The 12,900-nt window shown below is 38.8% G+C and overlaps 1 protein-coding gene across 16 annotated transcripts in view; it reads right to left on the reverse strand.

Moving 5' to 3' along the window:
* Window positions 1-1,483: 1,483 nt before the first annotated feature.
* GRIN2A (glutamate ionotropic receptor NMDA type subunit 2A) overlaps window positions 1,484-12,900 on the reverse strand; it is a 294,429-nt gene continuing 283,012 nt past the window's right edge. For all 16 annotated transcript variants that reach the window (XM_039492617.1, XM_039492630.1, XM_039492631.1 and 13 more), the window contains 2 exons: window positions 10,328-10,566; window positions 1,484-4,049 (listed from right to left, as the gene is read on the reverse strand). In XM_039492617.1, the coding sequence (XP_039348551.1) occupies window positions 2,259-4,049; window positions 10,328-10,566 (2,030 nt within the window). In that variant the 3' untranslated portion in view covers window positions 1,484-2,258. The remainder of the gene's footprint in view (window positions 4,050-10,327; window positions 10,567-12,900) is intronic.

Raw genomic sequence — 12,900 nt, forward strand, 5'->3', positions numbered from 1 at the left:
TTCCAATGAGGGTTGAGTGCCCAATTCCCTTTGGGACATTTGAGAATACCAACCACCATCAACAAATTTGTAAGAAGGACATTGTGGACAATTCATTAACTGAAATGAAGCTCACATCTACTTAAATTGTTTTCAAGAAATAATTCAAGCAGCTGTAATCAGGACTAAATTTTGTCTCATCCCTACTTTTGGCCCTCTATTCTGAATACACTTTATAAATGTGCAGAGCACAAGAATGCTGTCTATATTTTCTCTCTTGTGAAGTATGCTATCACAATTCATGACAACAATTGGTATGTTGTACTTATTTCATATAGCTACTATAGTTTTATCTGATGTGAACATGATACTTCTCTTTCAGAGAGTCAGAGTTTAGGAGAGAGCTCTGGACACTTTGGTTGAAAAAGGGTAAGGTTATTTTTGCAAAGATTACATTTTCCAGTCCAATTGACTTTCTCCACTCAATTCCATTGTTTCCCACTAGAAAACATTTTCCAATTCAGCCACTTCTTCAATGAACTCTTTAAGGAACTTGCATTCATATAAATTTGAACTATCTGCTGCAAGCACAGTAAATGGAACAGCTCTCAGCATAGTTCAGGGAATAGGTGAGCACAGCTTGTTGAACATCTTCCATTGTACACATTACTTTGGTATACATTTTCCCCCTTGTTAAAATGTGGTTTATATTTCTGGAGTGCAGATTGTGTAATGTATATATGTGAAATAATCTGGTGAGCCCAGAAACAAATGTTGTGTAAGAATGCATCTATACTTTGTGAATGGCTTTGAACCATCAATGGGTTATTTAACATGTGCCTCACGAGTGATGATAAAGATATTGTCCTTTAGTTTCGCTATCACTACATTACTATGTGTGGATACATTAAATCTTTATGAAGGGTTAGAGAGGTTTAAAAAACTAGCCTGATGTTCAACAAATATACAAGATATTGTAGAAGGAAGAAGTCACTAAAAAGGTGTTAAACTTTCATAATACGGTATACGCAAAAATGGTATTGCATTCCTTACTGATTACATTAAACATATGTTGGTGTCTGATACAATATTAACAACTGTAATAATATTAACATACAATTAATTAAATGTCACCACTACGGCATTGTGAACAATGAACTACAAGTGTTCTCATTATTATTTTGTTTTGTAATGAAGGGATAAAAGAGATACTATACAGCCCTGAGTAATGACCATTAAGGGGCAAATGCAAACTTACATATGTATTAGGCTTCAAGATAAATAATGAGGTCCATAGCTTGACAGATTTAAGATCCATATATTGATATCTAAAAATATATATTCTAGGTTATGCAGCTTATTTTTGACTGCACAATGAAACTACAGAATTTTTTAGTAACTGAGTTTGTAACTGTAAGTGCTTATGAAATATAATGAAAGCATTTGTACACCAGCATTAACCAATATACATATGTCTTCCTTTTGATACATAACAGTTTGGGCCTATATTTTCCACATTTATCTTTATGAGATTAGAATGAGCATAACATTTTTGTGCTAACACAGTTTTTTATTCCATTTTAGGGTCCTGAGTTTTTTTCTTTTTAATTATTTTGACTGTTTGCATACAAATATGAAACTAAAATATAGCTTTGAAAGTCTAACTCTATTCTTTTACAAGCCTGTATTTAGTTACAGTGCAAATGCGCTCTTAACTTCTTTTTGTCTGTCAAACTACATGCATACCATATTGCTTATCCAGTATTAGAAAACCATTAAACATTCCTGATGGCAGAAATACAATGAGTGATGCTCAGTAACAGAATTTAGCATAACTAAAATAGTAAAATAATCAATACAGAAAATAGCATAGTTGCCAACATATCTTGGCATAAGTGCCAACTCAGTGGGTGCTCTGGGGCCAAGCACCTATGGAAAAAAAAAGGGGGTTCTCAGCACCCACCAGCCACAGCTGTTGAGCACAGCTGCCAACAGGCATTCGAGGGAGGGTGGAGTCAGGGTGGAACACTCACTGTGAAAAATAAAAGTCAGTGCCTGTGTATCTTGGGGCTCTTCAATTCAACCTCCATTTATATAAATGGCTTCCCCCCACTTTTCAACAAACCCTGGATACATCTGAAAAGATGTCATATCTTCCCTATTCAAGTACTGTGGGTTTTGCATATTATCATTTAGCATAGTACTGTTTAAGAATACACTCTTTGCCTCTAAGATGGTGGCAACTATGTTTCCCTATAGATAAAGTGTAAATGGAAAACTTAAACGTCTGATTCAATACTTGGCATTTTCTTATACACACGTCTATTGCTGCAGGAATTTAAAACTCTTGGAGTTGAGTACACACTATTCTTATTTGCAACATAAGGCATAACATGCTCTGAAAGGTACATATCATTATGGACCCGGCCATCTCGGGAACTGTATGATGCTGTGGACTTTATGGATGACCTTGAATAATTATCATTTCTTGCTTTTGCTGCTAATGATTGTTTGTAAAGATCAGCAGGACTTCGCCCAAAAACTAAGTGCTGGTCATCACGATAGGAGTGCAGAAAAGGGTTATCTGCAGAGTGACCAGGATACAGGGATTTGCTCCGCTTACTGTCCTCCAGAGTTTGCGTTACAAGTGAGCTCTTGTTACTCAACAGTTTGCTTGGGGGGGCATGAAATGTGTTTGCATATGAGCTGGTGTCTAGAAACCTCTCTTTCTCTTTCAAGCTTATGCTGCGAGCAGGTCTTCCAATATCTATGTCCCTGCACTTATCAAGGATGTTGTCAAAAGAGTGTTGCCTGCTGATCCTCAGTTTATCCTTTTTCTGATGCTGGATTGCATTATTCTGAACCCAGTCATGTTCATACATTTCTTCAGGATGCTCCGAGTTGGCTGCTTCCTGCAATATTTGATCTTCATCAATATCATATAGGTTCCCCATCCGCAAGCAAGCATCACATTTGTAGGGAGACCTGCTTGAATAATGGCCTGTGTAACTGGGCAGATTGGAAAGACAGCTCCTGCAATGGGTGGAATTCTGTCTGTATCTATCATTCACCTCAACCAGGGAAGCATTTTTATCTTTTAAGCTATAGTGCTTTGAATAAAGTTTGTACTGGTCATTATTTGGAAGACTGTCTTCATTATGCAAAGGAGTCCTGTTACCATGTTCTGCTTTCCTGTAGTTGTCATTGTGATCTTGGTAAACAGCAGGGAATTCAATAGTCTCTGGAAGGACAATATTTTCAATATACTGGGGTGGGTTCAGGTGGAGACCTGGCTGCTTGTCAGCATCGATTGTGTAAATTTTATCCCGAGGAGTGCTTTGTTTGGCTTTCAGGTATGTTAGCTCCACATCACTACAGTCCTTTGGGTATTTTGACACCACTGATCTTTTTTTAACATTGTCCTTGGTTTTGTGGTGTTTATTATTGTTTTCGGGTTCCATATGGCAAGTGGTTCTGCTTGAGGTCTCTGATACATCCGAATGGACAATCTCTTCAGGAAGGTATCTCTGGCCCTTCACAGAATGCTGCCTATTTTCTTCTGAACCATTTTCTCTCTGTGAACCTTGGCTCTGACGAATTGATTCTTGACGTAAAGATTCCACAGATTTCTTCCAAAGCTGCCTGGGTCTGGAGTTTACTTTTGCTTCTGCTGTAACAGCAACTTCCACTGTATTTGGATTTGATTCGTTTAGTGTGAGAGGATGCTGACCTTGGAAAACATAGTTGTTAAGATTGTCTTTGTGTCGGTTGCTGACAAATGTTTGCAGTTCACTCATATTGTCCCCAAAAAGGTTGTCCTTTGGCTGAAAGGATCTGTTTTCAGAGAATATCAAATTCCCCTTATCCATGACCATGTCCATAATTAGTGAACCCCTTTGAATAAAATCACCTGTTCTTTTGGGGGAATTAATTCTTGAAGGATTAATATTGGTCATATTTTTGGCTGTTCGCAGTAGTTTTAACATGTTGGTTTGGGAGCTGGTCAAAGTAAAGTCAGGAGATTTCTTCTTTTCCTCAATGTGCACGCCATGAATACAGCTATAAATACCCTGTAATAAGAGTAACATAAAACAAGTTATATCACCAACTGGAAACTTTAAATACTGTAATTTCACATATTTCAGTATTAGCAATACAATTAAATTGGACATCACTTATTTAATGAGCACAAAGAGCAGAAGGGCATGCCTTCCTCCTGCAGCATATTTCTAGAATCATACATAAAACAGTGATGTTAAATATTTCTTGATTTCATCTATGTAACAGTAAAAGAAAAGCATTGCTAAAATCAAACGAAACATTTTCCCCAAACTGTATCATTCTTTGGCTCCATAGGCCTCAGGCATTAAAAAGGAGAATGTTATACTTTTATACTGTTAGCACTAGATTAAAAAAAAAAGTTTTCTGCCTCCAGCTATATGCAAGCCACCAGCTGCTCCCAACCTGATGGGCATGTCAAGAAGGTTTCCTGGTGGGAAGATGAAGGCAGGACAAACAAGGACTTGAGCCCATCATAAATTCTGACCCCTCTCTTTTTCTAGCATCCTCCTCCTTGCCACAGCAACTCCTGTCCATTCGAGATCCTAGGAAAATCATTACACTTTGGCCTGACTGCTATCCTCACAAACACTGAGCAGTACTTAGCTCCATGAGTGATCCTATATAAATTGATGGAATTACTTACTTAGCAGGGTAATACTTAATTTAAGTATGTCGGGAACAGGTCTTTCACAATAGTCAGTTTACATAGTGCAACATCAGCAGTGAGTCTGAATTTTAGTGGCCCTGGCTTCCCTGGTGAAAACATTGAAGATTTCTTAGAGTCTTCTTGACTACTATTCTTTACTTCCTGCTGGGTAATTGATGTGACAGCTAGGTAAATAGGTGCCATACTCATGGGTAGAGGGGCACCACTTGGTGTTACAAGGGTTATGCCTACAAGATCTCGACAATTGTAACAATGACAACAAAGAGAAATGTTAATTTCTGATGTCCACAGACAACTGAAACATTAAGTTCAATAAAAGATTTCTGTAAATTAAATTCAGTAAAGATCTGCAAATCCTAAGCAGCCAAAACAAAAAAAAAATCAGCCATTTGTCTTAATAAAGACAAATGCAAAGTGCTCTGCTTAGGAAGGAACAATCAGCTTCACACATACAGAATGGGAAGAGACTGTCTAGGAAGGAGTATGGCAGAAAGGGATCTAGGGGTTATATTGGACCACAAGTTAAATATGAGTCAGTGTGATGCTGTTGCAAAAAAAGCAAACATGACTCTGGGATGCATTAACAGCTGTGTTGTGAGCAAGACACAAGAAGTCATTCTTCCGCTCTACTCTGCATTGGTTAGGCCTCAACTGGAGTATTGTGTCCAGTTCTGGGCCCCACATTTCAAGAAAGATGTGGAGAAATTGGAGAGGGTCCAGAGAAGAGCAACAAGAATGATTAAAGGTCTAGAGAACATGACCTATGAAGGCAGGCTGAAAGAACTGGGTTTGTTTAGTTTGGAAAAGAGAAGACAGAGAGGGGATATCTAAAAGGGTGTCATAAGGAGGAGGGGGAAAATTCATTCATCCTAGCCTCTAAGGATAGAACAAGAAGCAATGGGCTTAAACTGCAGCAAGTCAGGTTTAGGTTGGACATTAGGAAAAAGTTCCTAACTGTCAGGGTGGTTAAACACTGGAATAAATTGCCTAGGGAGGTTGTGGAATCTCCATCTCTGGAGATATTTAAGAGTAGGTTAGATAAATGTCTATCCGGGATGTTCTAGACAGTATTTGGTCCTGCCATGAGGGCAGGGGACTGGACTCGATGACCTCTCGAGGTTCCTTCCAGTCCTAGAATCTATGAAAACTGAATGTAAATATAATATAAATGCATTTTACGTTTGATACCTTTATACTGTTATTTTTTAATTTGCTGCTTATTATCAGCAAAGGGAGTAATTATGAACATAGCATAATTACAATGCACATAATGCATATTAGCTGTTTTTTTCCCCCAATATTCTTGTTAGCATAAAAAAAGTCTTCATTTTTGCCTACTCCTGTTTCAGCCTGTTAGCTGTGCAATAGCAATGGAATGCCCTAGTTCATGAAGAAGGCCTCACAGACTGCTGACATCTGCTATATTGAACTATAAAGTTGATGCTAAATAAATAGGCCAATAAAGGATTTGGGTCTGACTTAGTTTAAATACAAAATCCAAGTGAAGTTCTAGAAGTTATGTAGGATGTTAAGATGTATGGATTGTATTGTTAGAAGGACTTTTGAAATCCTAACCTCCTTAGTCATTGGTCAGACAAATGTCCCAACAAAGTGAATGGGCCAAATGCCCAGGTCAGTCAATAATGTTTTATTCACTGGGGAAAAACTCTCATGATTGCAGTAGATATTTTGCCTGAGCAAAACATGAGCAATAGCAATAGAATTTAGCCATAGTAACATCCATACAAAGCAAAGATGAATGGTCTTGCTCTTTTACAACTGACCTGTTTATAGTGTCTTTTGGGTTTATGGTTCTTTTCTTACTTGTTTAAAAGTCCCTACCCATCATTCTCTTCTCCTTCTCTTTTGACAAGGTGTTAACTACAGAGAATACCTAGCCATCAATGGAGAAATCACAGAACTTCAGTGAGGACCCAGAAGACTGGATGCTCATCTGAAATACCTGCACCTGTTGGTCTACAAAACTAGCCTACAATTGAGCAAAAACAGGCATTTGCTTGAAAATTATTCTATTTTCCCACTTCCAGTCAAATGGAAAAAGTCAGCCCACATGGTATTTCAGCTCTATTGTTTCCTGTCCCAGTCAGAATTAGTGTGGTGTATTGCAAACATGAAAAAAATAAAATATTCTAAAATGTTAAATTAACCTTTTGAAATTGGATTTGGTTTCAGTTTTGGAGTGAAGATTGAAGTCAGTTCTTATTTTAATTTAAACGTGTTTACCCATCTGTAGCAGGATTCTACTAAATTTTAAGTCCTCCTTTAGGATGAATTAGCTGTGAATTTGTTTGTGGAAGAAGTAGCTTTTTCAAAGTAGTTGGGAGAATTTCAAATATAAATAAGGGGAAATAACAGGCAGATTTACAATGTGCTGTAAAACAGAGCAGCTCTTTGGTTGCAAAAACATAAGACCTTTGTTACAGGATTACACTAACATTTCAAGGGAATGTAGTAAGCCTGTCTTCTGAACACGACAGAAAAATATTGAAATGAACAGGAGAGATAGCAGGCTTCCTAGAAAGCTTTTGCATTAACCAGGATAAGAAAACCCTGAATGAACATGAGTAACTCCTTGCAGACACTACAGACTCATCAAAGGGAAGTATGACTGGCTTGGAGTCCCCTTGGATTCTAAAGATGTTTGCAAAATATTATTAATGCAATGGTTTCATGAAGCAAATGAAATCACTGGAGCCCTTCCCCCCTCCAAAAAAAAAATCATTATTGCTGTGTCACAGCAAAAACCTCCTCTTTCACTCGCAGATGACATGAATGGAACATTATAGCCATAACAAACCTATAACACCAAGGAAATACAACTGAAGATGAAATGTGCCAATTCCCCTTTAAAGCGCCTAAGTTTTGCAAAGTAAATAAGAACTTTCCTTTTTAGCTACTCTCACTCTTGTGAATCTCAGCTTTAAAGTTGGTGTCATCTTTGTAGGTGTTGATTTCAAAGCTTTCAATTATGGCTACTATTTAAGGTCTTTCTAAGAAGACCAGATGGGCTCACAACAGAAGATAAATCTACGTTAGTCTACAGCATATCTAGATGCTTTGGCAATAAAGCCATAGGAACAAGCTGATCCTTTGGAGCACAGTTTCTCAAACCTTTTCACAGGGTGGCTCACAAATTAGAAGACTGTGCAAAGGAAAGAAGAGATGGCCCATGAGACAATCATATGAACCGCCTCCCCATGCAGTGACAACCACATAACACCCCCTAGGTGACAGCAGCTATGGCTTACGTGGAGGAGTAAAATATTTTCAGCAGCCTTAATGCAAACCAAAGAAGGAGAGTCAGCACCATGTGATCATTTTAATCTCTTGTCAAACCATCGGTGGTCCACGTGACACAATTTGGAAAACTGCTTTACAGCACAAACAACACTGGTCTTCCAAGACTTCATCTCCTCTCACCTTGATTATTTCATATTCTTCTCCATAGCCTCACGCTATGCCAAATCTTTGTGCACCAATACATGTAGGATGCTGCTGCCTGCTCCCTCCCATACACAAAGAAACGCAACTACAGCATCCTCCTCATCTTCTAACTATTCCACTGCCTCCTGTTCATTTCAGGATCCATTAAAATCAATGTCCTACTAACTTAGCAGGCATTGGTTTCTTTTCCACCTTCCCCTCCCCTCCTCCCCCCCAAAAAACTCCTCAATACTGTTGAAGCAAGAGCCTTAATCTCTGCAGTTACTGTCATCTGAAACAGCTTCTCTATCTTTCTGCCTCATCAACTCTGCAACTTATTACAAATCTAGCTGAAAACATCTCTCTTCTCTCTGGCCTATTCATCAGACCTCTCCACCCCCCCTACCCCCCAGTTATTTAATTCTGTAAATCATATTAGAGTAACTCTAAAGCGTTTCAGGATAAATTTGCCAGAAAGATGCTGGAAGCATAACATTGCTTTGCAGTCTACACAACCTGCTTATGTCCCTTATCCTGGTTCCTTTACCAAACACCTGCTCTCCCATCATACCGCAAAAAACGAATCACCTTTAAAAAAAAAAGGCAGAAACTTAACATTTTATGCAAACTGCAACATTTACCAAATGGTGTTAAAATGTATTATATTTAACACAACTGAGCGTGATTTTCCCCACAGAAAATATTCTCCATAGAATCCAATTTGGAAACATCTTCAAACTACAAAGTCCATCTCTGATTTGCCAGCTGGGAAGCCAGGAGTTGAGTGAGGGCAAGGTGGGTGGGTGGTATAGAGGTATACAGTGTATCTCACTTGAAAAAGAAAAGAAGCCAATATGAAAAAGGAGAAGTGATTGTGTATGGTACATTTTTTAAAGATGGGGTTGTTTAGGAAGCTCAAACTTATGCATAAGCCAACTTTCTATCTGGTCCAGGACAGTACAGTATTCAGTGAAAATAACAGCTTTTACTTGCAGATGTCTGGAAAACAGGTCTACAAAGAAGCACCAAAATTAAAGGTTTCATCTTGCAGTTTTGCAGTTCCATATAAATATTGCAGAAAAAATATATATATAAAGTTGGTTTTTTTTCCCCAAAAGTTAGATGCAGACCAAAAAAAAACAACTTTAAATTCATAAGGGCCACATTCCTTGCCCTCCCCAAACTCCCTCTGATGCCGGTGTACATCTGAATGTGTCCAATGATCAGTCTCAAAAGAAGCAAAACAAACATTTTAAATGCCCACACCACTGAGTTTAGTGCTAACACTCATGGGCCACAACTGTAAGCTTTCCACGTAGGGCATCACAGGGCAAAATCTCTTACCAACAGAATAGGACACAACATTTACTCTATGCTACTTCTTTTAGCTGCAGGCCCAGCTATTCACTTTGGCTACATTAAAAAAATTGCAGAGTCCGTCAGCTATTTAATGTTTGATGCATAAAAAAACCCTCGTTTGTCAAAAAGAGTAAGACTAAACATATTTCCTGCTTTTACTTCTACAATCATTTATTTGGATGTAAACATTCACTTTTTAATTGGTAGAATTATCTTTAGAAATTGACTTAATCTCTAACCATATAAATAAATTCCATTTTTGTGTGTCTAATCTGGGTTTATTGAAGGAATCTAATTAATTAGGAAAATGTAGCTGAGAAATACCTTCTATACTATTTAACACTCTTAGAACCCCACATGTTCTATGAAATACACAGTACTGAGCGTTAATATTTATCATCTGATTAAAGCAGGTTTTTTTTAAATTGCTTCATTCCAATGATTAGGCCAATTCCTATTAACGAGTAAATCTTGTATTTCTCCATTAAACCTTTCCCTAATGAAGGATCAATAGTCTGTGATTTCTGTATTTGCTTATTGACTATCCTGACATGTGCTAGTCCACCAGACAGCTTACAGTCACGGCGATCAAATGAAAAAACAAAACAAAAAATCCCTAGGAGTGCATATGAAATGCAACTATAACAGAAGCCCAGTGGACCATCTTATCAAAGTTTAAAAAATCTTTCAGATATTCAGCAAGGGGATAAAATGAGAGAAAATATGCCTGCCTCACAGGATGTTGATTAGTGGTTTTAAGAAATTAATTGTTATATTAACTACTGGATAAAGGATGTTTATGATAGTTTTACTAACCCTACTGATCGAGAACAACAATCCTGGCCTATCTGTGCAGACCCCAGTGAAGCAGAATCTGAGTTTCCAGTAAAACAAATGTTCCCAGACAAAGGTTATTAGGCTGAGTGCCATAGCTGCTGCGAGCATGTAAAATACGCCTGCCATGTTGTCAATATCCAGCTGGCTGCTCATGACTTCATTCTTCTCATTATGACAAATACCAGTCAACCACAGTGTTTCCAATTCTTCCATCTCTCCTGGAGAAAACAAGAAATCATACAGTTAGGATCTGAAAACCATCATTCATAGTATATTGCAAAAATGAAAATCTAGGACATAGAGTAATTCCATCTTTAAAAATACAGCACTCTGTAATATCTCATTTATAAAGCGACTCTATTCTTATCTGCTAATGTAGGACTACATTACTTTAACAGATTTCAGGTCACAGTACCTCGGCTTGTGACTTCATCAGATTTCATATGTTAGCTAGACTTGATTAACCCTTTCTATCTTGGGTTTTCCGGAAGAGGAGAGAAACATCTGAACGTGGCACAGTCTTCAAAAACAGACATTTTGTGTTTTGTATATTATCTCTCTTTCTGTGGAAACAGACTTTCAACTATTGAGGTCTTGGACATCTGACAGAATCTCCCTATCCTATTTTATTCCTTGGTATTTTTAACTTCTATTGTCATCTGTTCAAATAAGTAGAGTTTTAAAAATAGATATCTATGATGATATTTCTAGTCACGTGTTTTGTTTCTTTGCCATGTCTGTATCTAGTGGAGGATTGTACTCTATAGAACTAGTCAAAAGGAATGTAATCTAGTGGGTAGAAACAGCACTGGAATGCAGTCTTCCTGGCTTCTATTTCTGAGCCTGCCACAACCTTGCCAGGGGATGTCAAGCAATTCACTACTCAGTCATACCAGCAAAACAGATATACCATCTCCCATAGCTGGGTGGTTCTTAGGCTGAGTGTTTGTAGTTTACAGGTCTTTGAGTTCCTCGTCATTACTGTCATCACAATATGCAGACAGTTAGTGCAGAACAGTCTGACTTTGTTGGGCAAGTTGTTATTTAAAATACACAAAACTAAGTACACTCATCCAAACAAATAAAAGTGTTATAGGGTCTAGAATTCTGAATGGAGCTCTTCCAGCAATATATAAAAAAATATTTAAATTATGTTGTACTTTGTGTGTGGTCAAGAAATCAGGTATAGCATTCAATTCTCCCATCATCATCTCCTCAATTCTTCTCTCTCTCGAATATTACCCTATTTGGTGAGAAAAAAATCACTTAAAAAGCATCTTTGGGGCAATCCATGCTCCCCACCTCCCATTTTTTTCTTCTCCCTGGTGTAATCACCACATGGACCAAAGCAAAAGACTAGTGAGGCTCAGTATGAGACTCAGATATATTTCAGGATCTCCCTTCTTTTACTTTTCAGCATGCCAGAGGCATGTCAGCAGCAGTGAGGTTTTCACAGAAAAGCTACTAACTTGTCACACTATTCCAGGCTTTTAAGAAGGGGCTAAGCTTGCAAGACAAAGGGCAATAACCTCATAACATTGCTCAGGGTATGTCTACACTACAGGATTATTCCGATTTTACATAAACCGGTTTTGTAAAACAGATTGTATAAAATCGAGTGCACGCGGCCACACTAAGCACATTAATTCGGCGTTGTGCGTCCATGTACCGAGGCTAGTGTCGATTTCCGGAGCGTTGCACTGCGGGTAGCTATCCCGTAGCTATCCCATAGTTCCCGCAGTCTCCTCTGCCCATTGGAATTCTGGGTTGAGATCCCAATGCAAAAACAGTGTCGCGGGTGATTCTGGGTAAATGTCGTCACTCAATCCTTCCTTCGGGAAAGCAACGGCAGACAATCATTTTGCGCCCTTTTTCCCTGGATTGCCATGGCAGACGCCATAGCATGGCAATCATGGAGCCCGTTTTGCTTTTGTCACTGTCACCATATGTGTACTGGATGCTGCTGATAGACGCGGTACTGCACTGCTACACAGCAGCATTCATTTGCCTTTGCAAGATAGCAGAGATGGTTACCAGTCATATTGTACCATCTACCATGCCATTGTAAATTAGCAGTGAGATGACGGTTATCAGTCGTTCTGTACCGTCTGCTGCTATCATGGGTGCTCCTGGCTGGTCTCGCTGAGGTTGGCCGGGGGCGCACAGGGTAGGGTGTAAATTGACGACATACACCCTGAAACACCCGGGAAAATGTTTTTGACCCTTCAGGCACTTGAGCCCAGCCAAGAATTCAAATGCTTTTCGGAGACTGCGGGGACTGTGGGATAGCTGGAGTCCTCAGTACCCCCTCCCTCCCTCCCTGAGCGTCCATTTGATTCTTTGGCTTTCCGTTATGCTTCTCACGCAGCAGTGTGCTGAGTCCCTGCTGTGGCCTCTCCCTATCTGGAGATTTTTTTCAAATGCTTTGGCATTTTGTCTTCTTTAACAGAGCTGTGATAGAACAGATTTGCCTCCCCATACAGCGATCAGATCCAGTATCTCCCGTACGGTCCATGCTGGACCTCTTTTTGGATTTGGGATTGCATTGCCAC

Source organism: Mauremys reevesii, linkage group 10 (assembly GCF_016161935.1).
Source record: "Mauremys reevesii isolate NIE-2019 linkage group 10, ASM1616193v1, whole genome shotgun sequence".
NCBI classification, from domain to species: domain Eukaryota; kingdom Metazoa; phylum Chordata; order Testudines; family Geoemydidae; genus Mauremys; species Mauremys reevesii.